The sequence below is a fragment of the Neovison vison genome, chromosome 12, assembly GCF_020171115.1.
Source record: "Neovison vison isolate M4711 chromosome 12, ASM_NN_V1, whole genome shotgun sequence".
NCBI lineage: Eukaryota > Metazoa > Chordata > Mammalia > Carnivora > Mustelidae > Neogale > Neogale vison.
The window spans coordinates 59,149,933-59,170,771 of record NC_058102.1 but is presented as its reverse complement, the minus strand read 5'-3'; the positions used below and the strand labels follow the sequence as shown (position 1 = coordinate 59,170,771).

The following is a 20,839-nucleotide window of genomic DNA, read 5'->3' as shown; positions in this document are numbered from 1 at the left end:
CCCGTTGCCTCTGGGGGCAGGGCCGTGGACCTCGGTCTCCACGTCCGACCTCGGTCCCCACATTCGACCTCGGGTGCGACCTCGGTCCGCGGCCCTGCGGGCTGGTCCTGCCGCCCCTCTCCTGTCCTCTGCCCCCAGCTGTGGGACTCGAGCACTGGCTCCCGAAATAATGCTACCAAAACCCGTTTTTGTTATTTTTTTTTCAAGATTTTATTTATTTACGTGACAGAGATCACAAGTAGGCAGAGAGGCAGGCAGAGAGCGAGGGGGTGAAGCATGCTCACTACTGAGCAGAGAGCCCGATGGGGGGCTCGATTCCAGGACCCTGTCATCTTGACCTGAGCCGAAGGTAGAGGCTTTAACTCAGAGACACCCAGGTGCCCCTCAAAACCCGTTTTAAAATGTTTGAGGTGCCAAATGCACTGAATAAATACGTTTAGAAGCTTTATAGTGTGAGATTAAATAACGAGAGGGGAGAGGATCCCTCCCAGTTACTGTCCAAGTGCAGAGCTCTGCAGCCCCAAACTTGAAGGGCAGCAGTGTTAAGGGCGGCCAGCGAGCAAACAAAAGACCCAGAGCACACGGACTTCCAACCTAGACTGGAGCAGCAGTTCTGTTCTTGGCGGCGGAAGCCCGGGGCGGGGGTGAGGGTGGGGGACGGACACCCAGGCGAGAAGTCAGGTTTCTCAGCATAGCACTGATACTAATTAAGTGGGACACTGGGCACATCAATTACCTTTCTAAGCTTCACTTTCCTAATCTCTAAGAAATGACCTTGACAATTTCTTGGAGCTCTAACTTCTGAATCTGTGATACTAACATTTTTTTCAGCCTAACTTTTCTGTAACCAGAAGGTTAAAATTGTCATTGAGTCACTCAACATAGACTACTAGTCGACTCATCTCTACTCACAATCTGGTGGAATCATTGCCCCACAGTAGTCACAGGTGTATATTTGTTAGATAAACGATTGCGTATTTTCTAGCTGGGCTATTTTTCTTACAGTGGTTAAGTTTTATCTAGTCCAATTCCATTTGCCTATTATCTCTAAAAGCATGCACAGATTCCTTGGGTAAATACTGACTTGGACTATGGATTATAACCAGTTTTTCTAAGTCAAAAGAGGGAAGGTGTAGAACTAGGCAAAAGTATGAATGTCAGAACTGACATACTTCAGAACTGGAAGGACACTTACAGAGTATCTAACTCCTACCTCACAGTGAAATAAGGTAGTAAGAATTATATTGAATCTTTTATAGAAGTTAAATTTATTCAATTTAAGTAACAGTTCTTTATTTCTGAGACTAGCTCTTTCACTACCAACTTGGATTTTTAAAAATCGTTTCTCTTATGAAGCCTGTGGTAGTAGGAAAAAAAATGTTAACCACCTCACTTGCCAAGATTAGAAGCAAACCATTCTATCTCTTACACTGATCTATTCCTTTTTTTCTTTGATTGGTCCCCAAATCCCAAAGTTAGAGAATCATTGATACAATAAATATATAATACTAAGTGCTTCCTACGAGTTAAGTTCTTACACTAATTATCAGTGTTTCAAAAAACTCTGTTAGGTATTTCAAAAGAAAATCTATGTGTGAGACCTACCATCTCCTTTTACAGAAAGAAACTAAGGCTCAGAGAAATTAGTCTAAGTTCTAGAGAGTGGTTTAAAATCCAGGCAATATAACCCCCCAGACCATACAGTGCTGTTCCCAAATCTTGTGGAAGCCAAACTCATTAGACCAGCCATTTAACCTCTGAAAGTCAGGTTCTCTGTATATAAAATGGGTAATATCTTACCTTCATTGGGTTATTGGAGTATTTTGATGTTCTATTCTATTATACAAAGTGACTCAAGCTGTAAAATATTATTACTGTTCATTAGCTATCATTTATAGGCTCTGGCCTTGTTTCCACAGGTGAATTTGTTAGATGCCTCCTTTGTGCCTTCAGGAACTCTGTTGATTCTCAACTGGTCTAGGTGGCACTCTACCCACTGGTGACTGTGCATGCATTCTTGTAAAGAAAGAAGAGCTAAACCACCTGAGAATGGTTTTGCTCCAGCAATTTTTTTTCCTTAGCAATCCCCCTGGTAGAAGAGTCAACAGGTACACTAACTTATATGGCAACCCAACAGGAATCACTTTTGTTTCAAAATATTAATCCTGATGTAAAACATAGGAAGCTACTAAAGAAATGTTCTCCCCTAGTCTGGATTTTCAATTCCCATTTTGTTGTTGCTCCTCCTAGAAAATTACATCTATGTGCCCCACCCCTCTGCCCTTAGTCTTGAAGAAAAGGCAGCTCAATTAATAATTCCACTGAAGTTGAACTACTAAAAATGTAACATCTTAAATTATAAATCATGGCACATATTTACCATACTATTTTATAGCCATTAAAAAGAATGCATTGAACTTTATTTACTGATTGGAAAAATTCTCAAGACAATTTACTGACCACACTCAATCCTGGTGTTTCTTCAGCGAAACCTCTGGATGATACTACAACTGAGAAGTAATGCCTGTGCTCTCGCTCTCTCTCTCTCTCAAATAAATAAGATCTTTAAAAACAAGTCAGCAGACGACTATTAAATGCTGCTGAACGTTTAGTAAAACAAGAACAGAAAAGTGATTAGGTTAGAAACATGTTAGAACAATGGAGAATTTGACAAGTGCAACTTAAGTAGTTATGTGCTTGACCTTTTTGCTGAAGTTAATTCTACTAGAAAATTCTACCATTACATAGTGTTGATAGGCAGACTAATGGCTTCCAAAAGATGTCCATGTCCCACATGCACACACAAAAAGACTGTCCATATCCTAATTCCTACAAATATGATCTTATATAGCAAAAAAAAGCTTGCAGATGTCATTAAGAATCTTGAACTGGGGAAATTATCCAGTAAGTCCAATGTAGTCACACATGTCCTTTTAAGTGAAAGAGGGTATCATGAGAGTCCAAGATCTGAAGATACTAAGCTGCTGGCTTTGAAGACAGAGTAAACTTATTGTTTCCTTGGTTATTTCTTTTAAGGAAAGTTATCAAGGGTCATTCACAGATGAATAAGGAGACAAAAAGCAATTTGACAGAGATATTATTCATTGGTCTGAAGTATTTCCATTACTAATTTAATATATTCCTCATGTGTTAAAAAAAAAAGTACAAGTCTAAACCCAATTGACCCACTTTATTAGAAGGTTGGTAAAAAGGTTTTTTGAACACTATCTGCACTTGAAAGATAAAATATAAAAAAGATAAAGTAAAATAAACATTGCAGGTCTATAATTATCCCAGTTTTATAAAATATTTTCTAACTGCATACAGACACACAGATACATAAAAGTGCCATTAATGCTCACTGAATTTTAAAAGATTTGGGGGATGGTGTGATTTTAAGTGATTTTCCTGTTTTCGGCCAATTCTGACTCACCTTATTTTTTTCTTATAACTAGGCACGTGTCACTTAAGTCTTTACGTTGAAAAATTTTTTAAGAAGCAGGTCAAGCATTTCTGTCCAATGTTGGAGGAAGGTTAAGTGCAAACGCAGCGAAAAACATGGAAATTTAAAAAATCCAGTACAAGTAACTGAATTTTAAAATTAGGAAACAATATGTTTACGAAAGATCATTTAACCATATTGTCTTTTGATATAGCTATGATGAAAAAAACCTTTTCTGACAATTTCCATTTATAAACTCAAATCTATATTTTTCCCAGGAAACAAACATTGTTTTGTTTTAGAGGCATTTTATTTAGACAACTAAAACAATTAGATGTTCAGAAGCAGTGTACAATGAAAGAGAAATCAAACCAATTACTTTATCACGTATTCCCTCTTCTTTACAACTAAAGCAAAAAAAAAAAAAAAAAAAAAAAAGGGGGCTTTCTGTTTTAAGGGAAAAGTCAGAAAAATAGGCCAATATATTTTTCTTCTCCATAATAACATAAACAGCTACAAGAACTCTAACTGTAAGAAGAGAAATTGATGTTGGCTCGCACATATTCATTAAAAAGACAACAGGCCATCATCATACCACAAGAGCCTAATTCCACCTTCCTTCATCTGATACTCTTGCCTTTTCATGTACAGGTAACACCAAGTTAGTTCCAGCACTGGAGCTAATTCATATTCCCCATTATTTACTGCTCATGTTTGCCTTAAGCAGAGAGTAACTCTGGGAGGCTGATGCTTTTCTCTGCTTGTTTGTTTTAGTCCATAACTTGTACATTAACTGTGGCATATGCCCAATGCTCAGGCCTTCACTTCAGGAGTTGAACTATAGATGGAATCTGAATTCTCTGAAGCAATTTCTTCTGTAATGAAAAAATAACAACAACGATGACCAAATTAGTCAACTTAATAAAGAAAATTTCTGTGTAAATTTCTGTGTTAACCACATTTCTGTGTAATGAAAAAATAAAAAAGATTTTTTCAGTGTGCTGGTGAGGGGAGGTAAGAGAACAAGGGCTCATACCATTCATGACTAGACTCAAGCCATTCAAAGTGCAATGGAAAAATAGTTCATCTATTTCACCCATCTAACTCTTTTACACCATAACTTCCCAGGGCCCCCTCTTCTGGGCTAAGCTTTCAGTGATTCCAACTATCTAATAAGCACTGAATTGAAGTCATATCTTGAAAGATTTGGCCCCCTCCTTTATTTATTCAAGTTTCAAACAATATTGTATGATTGATGTATCTTACAATCTGTAATTCTAGATCTAGGAAACAATACTTGGTACACAGTAAGTGCTTAATAAATGTTAAATAACAAATATAACTGTAACAATTCACTTTTTTATTTTAGCAACTGTCTCCTTAAGTTAGACTCCAAGTATTATAACGGTAACCACCTCAGATCCACACTACATCTCGACCGCTACTATGCAGTGGATACTTATTTATTTTATAAACATGTATATAAAAATATAAATATATAAACTTACCATTGTTTAAGCATGTTCATGTTTAATACATTTCCTTTGTCAACAAAACTCACCTAACACTTCAATTTTAAACCCCCCAGGACTCTACAAAAGTTAATTCATTGGTATTTACCTAGCTCTTCTTCTGTTGTCTCTGGAAAACTGATCTTTGGCTTTGCCAGCTCACCACTATCTTCTTCTATGAAATGAAAAGCAACCATGATTACATCAATTACGATATTATCAATAACTTCCAGTATTTAATTAGTAAGAAGAGTACACCAACACTATTCTAAGCAATGAACTACCAAACCTAATAGGAACCTCCTCTTTTTTAGTAACTGCGATTTTAAAAGAGTATGTCTTTCCTCAAAGTTCACTTTTAAGTTCATACCAAACTACTTTGGGATCAATAAGTATTTTTATTAAAAACATGTCCACCTTATTAGTAAGGATCAGTGAGTAATGCCACAGATTAAATACATTTACTCAGAAATTCTTTATATTGTCCTCCAGCAAATTTTGAAATAGGTCCACATCATTCATAAAATGATCTAGTATAAAAAATTCAGGAACAGAAAATATACATACACACAAAGAACAGAAAACACAACAAAAAAATTTAACCAAACAAAGTAACACAGTAGCCAATTTATAATTATGGGCTTCTCTGTTTAAACCGTTATTAAGTAATCTAAATTAAAACCTATACAGGACAGAAACATAGAAATAAAATTAATGATGAAAAATGACATAAAATTATGAAGCTTAATTTGATACTTTGTCATTTTTTTTTTTTTAAAGTAAACTCTGCCAACATTAGGCTTGAACTCATGACCCTGAGATCAAAAGTCACATGTTCCATCAACTGAACCAGCCAGGGTATCCCCTTAACTTGATAACTTTGAAGACAAATTCTTACCAGGAAGTACACATTTCCAAAGGCCGTATGTTTTTCCTACCACAGTTTGCCATAGTCTCAATGTTCCATCTTCAGAACCACTGGCATAGAGTTCTCCATCAGGACTAAATCTCACACAGTGAATAGGACCAAAGTGTCCTTTGTAGGATTCTGAAAAAGAGAAGGGCTATTATATAATTTAATACTTAAATGTCAGTTAAGTATTGATTGATACACTAAGGAAAATACTGTCTGTACTATTTGGAAAATGTGAAATTCTTAAGTGCAAACTCAAAGAACTAAACTTCATTAAAAATAAAGTGATTCTTATCATAAAGTGATACATAACATTCCTCTGTAAAATTACCCTCTTCCAATTCCAGCACATATTACGATGTCATACTGTCCCTCTTTTAAAAAAAAAAAAAAGAGGCTTCACATCCCAAAAAGGGTGAAGGAAGGGAGTAAATTCTAGAGAAAGCAGATCTAAAGTCTGTCAGCTTAATCCTAATTTCCACATCCTAAAATCAAGGCCTATTTAACCAGGGAACCAATTCTTATTATGACCACAGAGAGCCACCAGATGGAGCTCTTTTACACACTCTGCCTCTTAATTTCCTACCAGACTATCTAGAGTCTACTAGTCATTCTGTCACATAGAACATGAAGATACAATATCAATGCCTTAAATATTTTAGTCTGGGGAATCAAATGAGAAAATGTACAGATCAGTCATAGTGTTGTTCTGTTTAAGTCATACCTTTATTTATAAACTTTCCTCTTCTACTTTCTAATGCCTCATCACCTTGTAGTTTCCCAAGTCTTTACTATTTACTAGACCAATGGTTGCTTCTATTCTGTTTTCAGGTCCATTCAACTCAAGGACCCTCATCTTTCCGCACCTCTGTCCAACCAGTGCATATCAAGAGAGTATTATCACAAGAGTACAAATTTTCATGAGAGTACAAAGAATGAGAGGTGTGGTATAGTGTTCACTGTGACCATAGAGCTCAGGCAAATAATTTACTTCTTTTTCAAAAAGGATAAAAAGATAGGGACAAAATATTCTGAAACTTTGAAAACTGACATTAAATAAAGATAATAAAACAGATCTCTCATTTAAAAGTCACATATTCAAACAACAAAGGATGAACCATATGCATTTATAATAGAGTCTATATGATCCATTCACCAAACTTCCACTTCTCCAACCCAAATCCATTAGTTTCCCAAAGAAACAAAACATAAGGTTGCCTTTTTTTTTTTTGTATATAATTCTAACAAACTAAATTTCATTGGGTGGTAAAGCAGGACAGCTAGACAAAGCAGCAGCTTACAGAAAAAGAAATTATAAAAACTAAATATAATCGTTCAAAAAACAAATTTTGTGAAGGGTAAAAGTAGATACCAAGAACCATGATTATGACATACCTAGTCAATCAGATAAATGTAAAATTAGAATGTACATTCACTTCAAATTCATCTTACATGCACTTCCCCTCCCTTTATGAAGGACTATTATGAAAGTTAAACAAAAGTCAGATTCCAAAAAAATTCAAACAAAAATCCCCTCCAATTCAGATTCCTAAGGTGTCCCTGTAATATACCATAGCTGTTATATACATATCACTATTACATACATGTTCACACTATTCTCTACAGAGCTTGGAGATTCTTTATTGGCAAAAGGGGGAGCCAGGTAAATGGGCTACATACCAGCACTACATTTCAGAAGGAACAAATACCCTTATAGCTGTTTAACAGGATTCTGATGTAAGAATGCTTCCTCCTACTGCCAATAAATATACTGCACCATTGTACAGACTATCAGAATACAATGAACTTACATTAAAAGGACAAGGATCTGGCATTGAGGGTCTGGCATACTTTGTTTATAGCTCTATAAATACTTCTACCAAAAGTGGAAAAAAATCCTCTCCTTTTTTCACCTAGAAATAGCAAGCTTTAGTTAGCTGAAAAATTTGCTAGGTGTTAATTACTGAAACCCAGCATTTGATAAATGTAACCTGTGAAGGAAAAAGAGAACTCACCTAATTCTTCTCCACTATTATAATCATACTTATAAAGTTTAAAGTCTTCACCACCTGCAACAAGAAATTCTTTCTCAGGGTGAAGAGATGCAGAATTGATGGTTGCAGGAGCTTCAAAGGACTTAATTGGGTCCAAACTGGAAAATAATTTAAATAATATTTATAAATTTTGAATACTACATAAATGATACTGGGAAATAATCAGTTACTTTTAAACTCTTCCTAATTTCTGAAACCCAAGAAATAATTGTATCTTCATCTAGTCAAACATGAATAGTGATGTTTAAAAAACAAAAACAGAGACAAAAACAAAACAAAACCTCTAAATAATATTAGCAAATAAAGTCCAGAAAGATACCACGCCCAAGTGGAGTTCATTTCAGGAATACAAAGACACTTTGTGCAGTGAGTGCTTTCCTGGAAATGACTGCTGGCTAATTAACAACAGTTTGGCTAATATATTCAGATTTTTGCATTTTAAGAAATTTAATTCTGTATTGTTTGGTTTTTCTATGACAACCACACATTATCTTTAAGAACAGAAAATGTTTTATAGTAAGTAACATAATGCATTATTTATACATTATTCTCAATTGCTAAGAATTTATAAGCTTCTATGACAAAACCATCAAACCACAAAAATATAAAACTGCTAAAGATGATTCTGTTTTTACAACTGAACTTTTGAAAGAATAACTAAATCTGAAACTATAGCTATATAATAAAAATCAATGCATACAAATAGCTTCACATGAACATCAACGAGTTTGGACATCAGCTCTTTTCAGAGAATTTGATACATAATTTAGTAAAACCGATAATGCAATATTCCAAGCAAAAATATTTTCAAACAACTTTTAATAGCTAAGGACAGTTTAAAAAAAAATCAAAATTACAAAGTCCCTAGTAACTGAAAAAAAAAAAATACCCACACAAATACACACATATGTTACACATGTGCAACAAAGAAAAAAAGACTAAAGGAAAATACAACTACCATTAACATTGTGGCATCTACGGTTAAAGAATAGTGGGTAAATTTTTTTGAATTATCTTTTCCAAATTTTCAACAAAGGCATTTAACTATATTTATAGTCACAAAACAAATTAAACCTGCTTTTAAAAAACATCATTAGGTCTACACAAACTGGAATAGACGAAAAAAGTCACTATTTCTCTGAAATTGTCAAGGAAAAATTAAGAAGAGAATCAAGATCACTGTGGCTTTATACACTGATGAAAATTAATTACAACAGTCTAGGGATGCTTTTAAGAAAAATATAATTTAAAAAGAGAAAATTTTAAAGTTACCAAATTTACCAATAACATCCCCTAAATAATGGAAATTAACTGGATTAATTTCTCAGTATATCAAATACTTAAAATATACATTATTAAATGATATGGAAACATTTTCCCCATATTATATAGTATAGGCCAAGATTTGCCTTGTTAAAGAGTTAAATACCTTTCACATGTGCCTTTCTGTTTTTAAGTCACAAAAAAAACAAAAAAAACAAACAAAAAAAGGTATTTCTTAGACATACCTTACTGCACTATGAAAAGCAATAGATCGTCCATAAGTTATTACCAAGATCTCTCCCTCAGGAATATATTCCATACTGCTAACAGACATATTAAAATTTAGAGATTTCACTTCTGTCATGGTAGCATGATCCCAAAGGCTGAAAAAAGGAAGACGAAAATATGGTGGTATTTACTCATTCAAGAAAAAAGCTTAATTCTTAATTATATCTACAGATTAAGTAATGAAGAATAATCACAGTTGTAATAAAATCTCCTCTATTCCAACTCATATGTTATAGATGACACAGAAAAATTTGCGGTTCCTATACAATATTAAATGTATGAATCTGATGATGGCTATATATATATGCCCACAGGAAAAAATAGCAGGTGTCAGCATACAGAATTGTGTATACAATTTCGAGAATTTCATGGACCTCTCTGTAGCCAGCTTGTTCACTGAATCAGGTTAAGAGCACAGGCTTATAAAGATGTAATTTTAATTGTCTTGTGGATTCTGCTCCAGGTTTTCAACAGTAAATGGTCAGCATCTGAAAAATGCAACCTATGTGCAGCTTAAGTTTCAATGTTTAGAGATAATTCTTCCTACATACAGTTATGAGAAATATTTAAAATATAAGCACTTAAGGTCAAATATTTTTCAACTTTAAATTACTAAAGAAAAATTACTTACCGGACAGTTTTATCATCAGCTGAAAGAATCTGTTTATCCTCACTGCACCACAAAGCTTTTTTAATACCAGAGGTGTGTCCGCTGATTTCCTTAGGTTCTTAAAATGAAACAATTTAAAATACATTTGTTATTATTTGTTTTTTTTTTAAACTGAGCAATACTGGAACAACTAAATATGTAAAAAGAAAAGCACACTTTAAACTGTAACTTTTCAAAGCTCAACACAATAAAAACCTACTGTTTCCAAAGACTACAGTAAGTTTTTCTACACTGGAACAAAAATTTATCTGCATGACAAAGAACCCAAGAACAATGCTGCTATATGTATCGAGAGTAAATACATCACTCCCTCCAGGCTCTGTTTCTGCTTTCAAAAGCATTATGGTAGCACAATGAAATAAAAGAAGCTAATCCGACATTATCACTAACACTGGGACCCTTGTCCAAGCCACTATTGGTAGAAACAGGAAAAAAGAGGGAAGTAGAGGCTGAAAGGAGAAAACAAGAATAAAATGCAGTGCAGTAATTCCCTAGAATATTCTACATTGACAGTAAAGAATTAAAACAAACAAAAAAGGAACTTGTCTCTGTTGGAGACTTTCCCTTCAAAGGATTAAAAAAAAAAGAACCACCATTCAGTGTTCTCTTTGGGCAAAAGCAGATGCTGGAGGCAAAGCCATTCAACAACTACCTTGATTCTGGGCAAGTTACTTCATCTGCTGAAGCAAAGGTTACTTAACCCTTTCATTTCTTCATCTGTAAAATGGGATGACAACAGTTACAACACCTCATAGTTTGAGTATGAGGATCAAATGAGAATACACATCGAAGGGTTCTAACCTGGAGTCTGACATACAGTAAAAGCTGTTAATTGCTATTATTTCCATCGCCAGCACAGTGGAAGAGCCACTTTCAGAAAGTAGCTGAGAAAGGCAAAAAATGAAAAATGTCTGCCCAAGGCCTGAACTGCCTTGCTGAATCAGAAAAGCACACTGATTGATGTCCGAGGACTTTGTTATGTTTTGGCATAAAGTTATCAAAGAGAATGAAGAGAAATAGCTCCAGGTGCCAATGAAGAATCATCCATAAATGTAGTCTGTTTGCTCATCGCAGAAATGCTTTTAGGAAGAGCCTATCTTGAGAATAACTGCTTAATATCCAATATAGCTTTGACTTTCCTACAAACTTCTGAAGTTCAGATTCATGAATAAATAATACCCACGATACAAAAATATAAGAACACAAAATAAAAAAGACAAAATCCTGCTCATCATAATCTGGTAGCTTTTGAAATATGTATTATATGTTATGTGGCTAGAAAAGCATTAAGATACCACAGAAGAGATGAATATCTGGATCAGGAAAGAAAAGGCATCTTTCCCAACTTCTGTGCAATAAAAGAATTCATAAAGGAAATAAATTTCACCACCAAAAACTTACTAACAAAATTTAAAAGCAAACAACAAATTAGAATATAATGAAGAATCTTAAAACCAGAAGATGATGATAAACATCACAACAGATAAATTGGCAAAGGGCATAAACAGACTATTACTCACAAACACACTAAAACAGTAGTCAACAGTATTTTAATCTCATGAATAATTTTTTTTCAAGTTCACATTAACATCACAGAATCATTTTTCTCCTATTAAATTGGAAAAGACAAAGTTAGTTACCAGTGTTTGCCAGAACAGGTTAGGTACAGATATTTATTTTTATACTTTGGTATTACACTTTGGTAACACCTACCAATGTCTTCCAAGTACACCTCCTTTTTGTCCCAACAATTCTATTTCTATGTAGTCATTCTATAGAAATAATTGTGGAAATATCTGCAACTATAAGGCAGTTAAGCATAGCACCACTTATATTTAAAATTTGTAAACTGCCCAAGTGGGCCACAGTAAGAGACTGGTTAATCCACTTGACAGAATATTTAAAGACATGAAAAAACTGTAATTTTTTTAAATTTTAAAAATTCTTCTGATTAGCTAATATAGTCATATGGTTCAAAAATCTGGACAAAATATGCACACACTAAAATTCTCACCCTTCTCACCTTCTACAGACAACCATTCCTTCTTGCCAAAAAGTAGTTAACACTGTCATGCACCTTTTTGAACTTAAATGATAAAAACTAAGCAAGATAAATTTTGCATTTTTAAGAAAATGATACAAGCACAATGTAGTAACATTAGAAAAAGATAACTGCACAGAAAAAAAGACTGGAAGACTATGAATCAAAAATTAAAACATATTAACAGTGATTAATAATGGATGATAAATTGTTCTCATTTTTCTTTGTGACTATCTTTAATTTCAAATTTGAGTACTGAACATGATTCCTTTAATCAAGAAAACTTATTTAAATTAAAAGAAAATATAATATAACACATATAAATTACACTTACCTGCTTCAGGCTTGTTCAAATCATATATGCGTAACAGTTTATCCTGTCCCCCAGTTAACAAGTAATTACTATCCTGAAAACACACACAAGACAACTGTTAACAGAGTAAGCCTTTTAATAGCTATTATTTCTTCAAAACTTCAACACCAACTAAAATCCAAATAAAGTTTGCAGACATCACAAAGAGATGCAATAAATGCCAATTACTTCTGAGAGAATACTAGAGAACACTTACCTTTCTTATAACTGCCAAACCTTTTAAGCTCTACAGTTCAAATGTATTACCCACCTACCACAAGAATTTTCTCCATCTGCCCTGCTCCTGCCCTGATCCCCTACCTTCTAAGTAACACATCTTTGATGATCTCAAGTACATCCTCTCTCTTCTGAAAGTAGTAAGGAAACATTATCTGCACATTTTAGATGCTTGTTGCTACTTGTGGAAAAGTGCTCCAAAAGTTCCACGGTATTTTAGGAGTAACCAAATAAATTAATTTGTACAGCTTAATCTGCAATTAAATCATATATAAGCCACCATACACCTTCTATCCCCCACCAAATATACAAACCAATCAAATATACAACCATTATTATGTCCTATAGTAACAGCAATTTAACTCCCTAAAATAAATTCTATTTTCTGATACCTGCGTAAAATCCACAGTCTTGACAATGTGTTTATGAGCCAGGGTCATCAATTCATCTCCTGAGACAGCATCCCACACTTTGCTAAAAGCAAAATGTAAAATTAAAAGATAAATATAATGGCAATTTTGATAACCAAATAAAGTTAGGTATGCGAAATGTTATACAAATGACTACGTCTCCCCCATCTCTAACATCCCTCATTGTTAAGATACATTTGATTAAATATTTCAATGACTCTAAAGGAAATTTACCTGTAGAAGCCATATAACAAATCTTATTTTGACAATGGAAAAGACCTACAAATTTAAGTAAACGACAACCATGAACCATCCCATCCTTACTTTTAGCCTACAGCCATAATATCCTTTTAGCAAGACTGTAGAGCATTTTTTTTTAAGATTTTTATTTATTTAGCAGAGAGAGAGATCACAAGTAGACATAGGGGCAGGCAGAGAGACGGGGGAAGCAGGCTCCTGCTGAGCAGAGCCCGATGAGGGGCTGATCCCAGAGGCTTAACCGACTGAGCCCCCCAAGACTGTAAAACATTTTAATCAATTTTAAATTTCATCTTTCCAATTTGTTTCTCTATTCTCTATTCTCATGTACATGCAAAACAAAAGAAAAAAGAATGAAAAATAAAAAATCCTAAAAAGAATTTATAGGAGAATGAAAGGCCCTAATACAGGTTACATAAAATTTTAAGTCAAGGCAGTGAAGAAAAAAATATTCTCCCCATCTCTTCCTCAAAGTTGACTCTTAAAATTCTCAAATTCTAATCCAATTAACTTACCCCCAAAATATCAGCTTTCAATTATATAATGCTAACACAGGATTTTTAATCTTTCAACTGTTTTTCTGACACCCTCAACACAAAATCTATGTGTGTCTATACACATACATATGTATGCATTACATCAAGGGATAATGATTAAATAATACATTGGAAAAATACTGTAAGGGGTTCTCCCAATAAAAAAGACTAAAGAAGGAAAAAAAATGTTCATTTTATAACAGAAGAAGTCACTGAAAAATAAACAAGAAAACTTCACTACTGGCAAAAGAATTGTTAAGAGTGAACAAGCTACACTCCATGAAGATTTTCGTTTTAATATAATTGGCATTTATTTTTTAAAATAAAGGGAATAATAAACAGGGGTGGGGGAGCACATGATCAAAGTAGTATCATCCAGGAGGGCCCAAAAGATCTATAGACTTTTCCCTCCTATTTAGAAGCACTACTAAAACTGAAGAGAACACTCTCTGACACAGCATGCTCCAATCACTTGTACTAACTTTGACATACATGATTCACACTTAAACACTTAAGAGTCCTAAAAAGGGCTAACAGCCCAAAAAATATTCTGGAATAACCTAAATGTTTTCAATCTCCAGGCATGAAACTGATATTACCTAACTGGCTGCAGGGTTCAAATCAGGACAGTGAGGCATCATTAACAGTATCCTTTCCTCAGGTAACCCCGCAGCATTTATCTTCTGCACAACTCATGAAGTACTTGTCACCTCCCTAAACTACTGACCCATCTTATATCCGGTTTCATGCATGCAATGATTAATGCTATCTGTTCAATACTTTTCATATCCTGAGAACAGACTTATCTCAAGTCTCAAAAGAGGGGCTGCTTAACTTTTTAAAGGATTAACAAAAAATTAAGCTTTTCTGGGTGAAAAACATTGCCTACCTATTGTAACATGTTGACTAAGTCATCAAAAACACCACCTTCAATGTATCAACAACCTTATTCAGAGAAAAATGGATCTCTCTATTGTCTTTTAAAAGAAAGAAAAGTGATCATACACTTTGGTTACCTATAGACTTCAGGGCCCAACTCCAGATCTATTTAATTATCCTCTGGAACAGAGCAAAATAATCTCTACTTTTGGCACTCCCTCTAGATGATTTTAATGAGATGAAAGTGGAGATGCTAAGAAGAGGATCATGGGAAATAAAGCTTGTATTAGCTTCATGAATTTAAAGATAGTAAGAGCAGGGAGTTTCATACAATAGTGTACTACTCATCACCTGACTCAACTGCCTGAATTTACCTCAAGATAGCATTCCCAACTGACCCACAGACCAGCTCTGAATATATTTGCTCCATAAGAGCAAAATTCACTTCTACATAAACATAACATTCATGAATTTTCTGGGAAACATAAGAATGGGGGAGGGGGAAGAACTTCCTAAAAATTATTTATACCAACTACAATTAATCAGGTTAAGTTGAGGAAGCTAGTCTTTAGCTGGTTCAAGGTCCGTAACAGCAAGCTCTATACAAATCATTATAAGAGAATATATATAACACTCCCACTCCTAAAAGAGAGACACTGAACAAGTGAGAAGACTCCGCTACTATTTACTGAGCAGCTACTATGCAAAGATGCTATGCTAGACTCCAAGGATGAAAGTGGAAAAAGATCTCTCAAATCCTCTCAATAACCATGTGGTCTTATACCCATTTTAAGATACCAAAGCCGAAGTTTTAAGAAGCAACCCATGACCAAACTAGAAACACAAAGCATAGCTAGCACATCAACTCAGGCCTAACCAAAGTGAATGCTTACATCTTTTCACCATGATAAAGCAGGAAATGCGGGTGGTGCGGGGAGGGGGGGACCAAAAGCATTTCCTCTTAATATTTAAATTTCCTCAACCTTCCTTGCACAAAACCAGAACGTTTCATGGCCTTAGCCACAGAAGTTCCAAAATAACAAATACGAATTTGGTCTAGTGGGAATGATAGCTATTATCCTTACCTTACATACATAACACTTACATACTCATTAGATTTTAGGTAATGTTCTAAATATTAGAAATATTTTAATTCATTTAATATTCACAACTGACATTAAAGTAACTATTTTTTTTGATAAGTATTATTTATATTCTTATTTTTACAGATGATGACACTAAGAGGTTAAATGAATTCCCAAGATCATAGGATTCGAGTACAGAATCAGGATACAGGGCTCACGCTCACACAGGGCTACTTCTAAACATAGACACTGAGACTAGAAATGTTAAAACAACACTGAATATCTACCCAGAGTCATGTCCTAGAATGTGGGACTTGGGTTATTAATGTTCTGTAAGTGACCTAAATAAAGATAACTGTTCCTCTGGCAGTAAGATACAATGCTGACTACTCTTTCCAAGACTCAATATATTAAGTATTTAAAGTGCCATATTTTTCCACGCCTTTTTCACTCTCCATTTCAGAGGCCCTTATCATATGCAGCAATTTCTGTCTACTTCTTTATCTTCCCAAGGACTGTATTATCACTTGCTCAAACGTACAAACCAAAAAAGTCTTCGCAGATTTTACAGAAACAGGCATCTTTCCCAACAAGTTTTTGCACAAGTCTCTTAAAAATCAGGGCAAGACCATGAGGCAGGAGGTGACAGAGCATTCTGCTCAAGTAATTAACACTGATAGGGCCCAGAAATAAGGTTAACAAAAATGTATCCTTTCAGAATTGCAATTCAAAAGCTTGTCTTTTTTTTAATGCTGTTTATAGTGTCTAACATCTTGTTACATTTAAAACATAATTATATTTAATTTTAAATACCACTTTATTAACTACTAACTTATCACAGCAGACTGGGACCTAGTTTCAATAATGATCAATGCATTTTTAAAGCCTACCTACCAAATAAATAAATAAAATCAACCTACCAAACCTCTGAAATCTAGAGTTGAAAATCCCGATTTCTATCTTTGTTATAGAATCAATGACATTCACTCCCAATGACAATGTTCCTGCTAGAATGAGCAAAAAATAAACTTTGGAGGAGATAAGGGGGGAAAAAAGCTAAACTCATGGGTATCATATCCAAGTGTTCCAGAAGCAAAATTAAGATCTATCATTCACCCATTCTTTACCCTGTAGTTTAAAAAACTTCCTCTAGTTATTTACTCAACAAACATAAGGTATTAAATAAGCCAGAGAATATAAAAAATAGAACCTGACCTCAAAAAGCAAGAACACATAAATTAAGTATTATAAAAGTGCTAGAAGTCTGAACACAAGTAAAGTGTGAGCACAAGGAATGAACCCTTTCACCATATGCCTTCCACCTGAGAATCACTTTTGCCAAATTAACAAAGGAGAACGCCACATTACAAGTAGCATGCTGACATCTAAAGGAATATTTGACCTGAAGCTAGCTGATATCTAAAGGAATATTTGACCTGAAGCTACTGGCATTAAAGGATTTATATAAATTCAAGCAGCTCCTTATTTCATCATATTACATACAATCACAACAAGGTCCAGGACAAAGCCTTAGTATGCATAAAAACATACTAAGAAATCTATCCACTGAAGACACAGAAAAAAGTTCAGGCTGCTCACACTTAAAACTTTTCTTACAGCTCTCTTATCATCTCAAATTTAATTCCAGGTAAGCACTACATCTCCCTCTCCTTATTTAAAAAAATTGTAATTTATTTTTTAATTTTATATACAGTAAAATTCATTTTGTGCTACAGAAATCTACATGTTTCAACAAATGCATAGAGCCACATATCCATCACCACAATCAATCTGCCTTAATTTTTTTAAATAAACTTGGTATATTTGATTTGCTTAAAACAAAGAAGCAACACATTTACAATTGCTCCTAGTCTGGAATTCTGTGAAAGAAAGAAAAGAAAGAAAAAGAAGAAAGAAAAACAAGACTACATTTACTTTCCAGACTCGAGTCTAACGAGGTTTACTATCATATACAATAGCTCTTGACATTGCCTTCATCAGTTTAAACATTTAAGGGTCTACTAAGTCATAAATAGAATTAGGAACTAGAATACCAAGATTATGTAAATTATGAAAGTACCCTGAAGGGGAAAGTGGGTCACTGCAAGTCACTCTAACATGCAAAAGCCAAAAACCAAAATAGTTAAGGTGTATTCTGGCCAACAGTAAGTTTAGTATAACTAGATGTAGAGCATTTGGTGTGCAGATTCAGATGATAATGATAAACTAGGATGAGGCCAAATTTTAAACTGGCCAACAACTGAAATTTAACCTTTAGCCTAGTGATTCTCCTTTTTTTATTTTTTTAAGGCTTTATTTATTTGACAGAGAGAGAGGGAGAGCAAGCACGTGCGCACAAGCAGAGTGGCAGGGAGAGGAAGAAGCAGGCTCCCCACTGAGCAGGGAGCCTAATGTGGGGCTTGATCCCAGTACTGGGATCATGATCCAACCCAAAGGAAGCTGCTTAACCAACTGGGCCAACCAGGCACCCTTTAGGCCAGTGATTCTAAGGTTTAACATCCTAACCCACTAAAAGAACTTTAGGAAAGAAAAAATGATGTTGGGGATTCCATCCCCAGGCCAATTAAATCAGAATTTGTCAGACACATGCATCTGAGTATTTTAAAGCTTCTCAGGTTATATTTGGGTTCATTGAGGTCATGAACCACTGAAACTGCAGAGGGAGGCCAGGAACATCATTAGAGAAGTGACATGAAATTTGTTTTTAGGAAGACTATTGAAGATGAAAAGACAGGAAAGGTACTAGTGGTAGAGACATAAAAAACATCATCGGAGACACTCTGCTGGTAGAATCAACGTACACATAAGGGGAAAAAAATCAAGAATATTTAAATTTCAACATTTTCTAAAAAACTTAGAAAATGAAGAGTAATTGAGTTTAGGAGTTTTAAATATGGGTGAAGCCAGTTAACAAAACCAGAGTGAGAGAGGGTTAAAATCTAGGCCATCAGCACTAGGGCATCACAGAAGAGTGTGATACCACTCAGGAAGCACATGTTGAACCTTTCTAAGCATGACCTCCAAGATTCATTATGTAGACTGCTTGTCAATAAGCAGATTCCTTGGTCCCAATCCAGACATACAGATTAAGTCATTTAAAGTCTCTGAAAATTGATGAGAACCACGGAAGAGGAACAAAAGCAAGAAAGACCAGAGTAGAATTTTAGTGAGGTCAAACATCATGTACTCTATATAGTAAGCATTGGGGCAGAATTTTATGAATAACTGAGGCTGAAGATCTGAGGACTTCACAACACTATCCGTGGAGATCTTCCAAACTGGCCGATTTGGCTATACTTACGCAGTGAAATCTGCAGCTGCTGTAGCTGCTTTAGTGGCATCCTTATTCAATGTTGCGCCCCAAACAGCACCCTTATGACCCAAAAATGTTCCAATCCAGTCTCCTGTATCTCCCTGGCGGAGCATAGGTTTCCCATCTAAAACACATTTAAAAAGACGTGTGATTTAGAAGTTCGAATCACTTAAAATCTAAGACTCAAACATAAAGTGATCGTGTCAAATAACAAAGTGTCAATATGCTTTTGTTGTGTAACTGTTCTCATCCACTGGGGTCACTAAAAAAGTCCAGAAATAAAAAAACTGAAGAGCTGAGCCAGACATTCTCATTGAAGCATTTGTAATTCGGTGGGAAGAATACTGATCTGCATCAAAATAACCTTGATTTGAGTCTTATTTTGGACAAACTTCTTAACCTGAACCTCGATTTCCAATTGAAAAAGTGGGGTTAATACCACAAAGGAATGTCCAGTAAAATAAAGGCAATAACAAGTCTGTAAAATAAGGTAAGATACCACTTCGCCTGGCCTATTTTCTCCATTCCCCACATCCTTGAAAGATTATTTACAGTATATGATGGCTGGGGCGTCTAGACAAGGGTACAATCCCGCTTCTCCAGACACAGCAACAAAAGTAAAATGAGAGGCTTAAGTTGGGGGCAGTACTTAGCCTTGTCAGACAATCAGCCTCCTTTGGCTCCAGCTGCAGAATTCCCTAATACACCGTTTTCCCCCATCAGACTCCTGTTGGCCCGGATCTCAAAGACTGAGGTCCCGCTTCCGCACGGGGAGTACCCGCCACTCTACCTTCCGGCCCAGTCCTAGCTTTCAGGGACCCGGATCCAGGGGCCCAGCTCACCTTTGCAAGCGCTGATTAAGAAATAGCCATAGGGCGTGATGCCACTGAAGGCCAAATCAACCACAGGCCGCGTGTGGCCCGAGCAGGTGAGCGGCGTCTGCCTCATTGCCATGGCGGCAGCGAACCGAGCGATCCCGCTGCGGTGTCGAGGGTCGTCTTGTCTTTTTTTTCCTCCGCCGCAGCCTCTGGCTCAAGGCCCCCGCCCTGACACTGGCGGCAGGGACTGGGCCAAAAAAAAAAACAAAAAACAAAAACAGGAAAAAAGAGGCCAATCGGATAGGACCGAGGTCAGGAAAGGGTTGGGGATGGGTCAGGGAGTCTGCGACGGGCGACCGACAGCCGCCACGGGAGGGAGAGGGAAGGAGGGAGGAAAGTAGGGGAGGGGGAGAACCGGAGAACCGGCGGCCACGACCCGCACGGTCCACACCGGTACTGGCAGGAAATGACGATCCCAATGACGCCAAGCGTCCGTCGGAAGTGACGATCTAGCGAGGAGGCAAGTTTGCCGGGTCGCAGAGCGCATGAGGACAGCAGCGCGCAGGCGCGAAAGCCGCACTCGTTGGGCACGTGACGCTAGCCCCACGCCGGTTACGTCTGCCTGGAGGAATTCTAGACTCTCGGGTGGGCGCCCCCGTGCCCAGCTCTGACCAGCCGCAAACGGTCTTTCTGTCTCCGGGCGGAGTTTGGTGAGTGCGAGAGCTGTGAGTGACTGCGCGTCTCGGAC

General features: G+C 36.0%; 1 protein-coding gene across 1 annotated transcript; it reads right to left on the bottom strand.

Moving 5' to 3' along the window:
• Positions 1-3,733: 3,733 nt before the first annotated feature.
• Positions 3,734-20,577, bottom strand: LOC122892599 (serine/threonine kinase receptor associated protein). The gene is made up of 10 exons (XM_044229298.1): positions 20,116-20,577; positions 19,262-19,397; positions 13,164-13,245; positions 12,517-12,589; positions 10,103-10,199; positions 9,429-9,566; positions 7,882-8,018; positions 5,852-6,001; positions 5,063-5,128; positions 3,734-4,317 (listed from the first exon to the last, which is right to left on the bottom strand). Exons 1-10 carry the CDS (start codon positions 20,225-20,227, stop codon positions 4,256-4,258), a joined length of 1,053 nt encoding a protein of 350 aa, XP_044085233.1. The 5' UTR covers positions 20,228-20,577; the 3' UTR covers positions 3,734-4,255.
• Between the last annotated feature and the right edge of the window lie 262 nt (positions 20,578-20,839).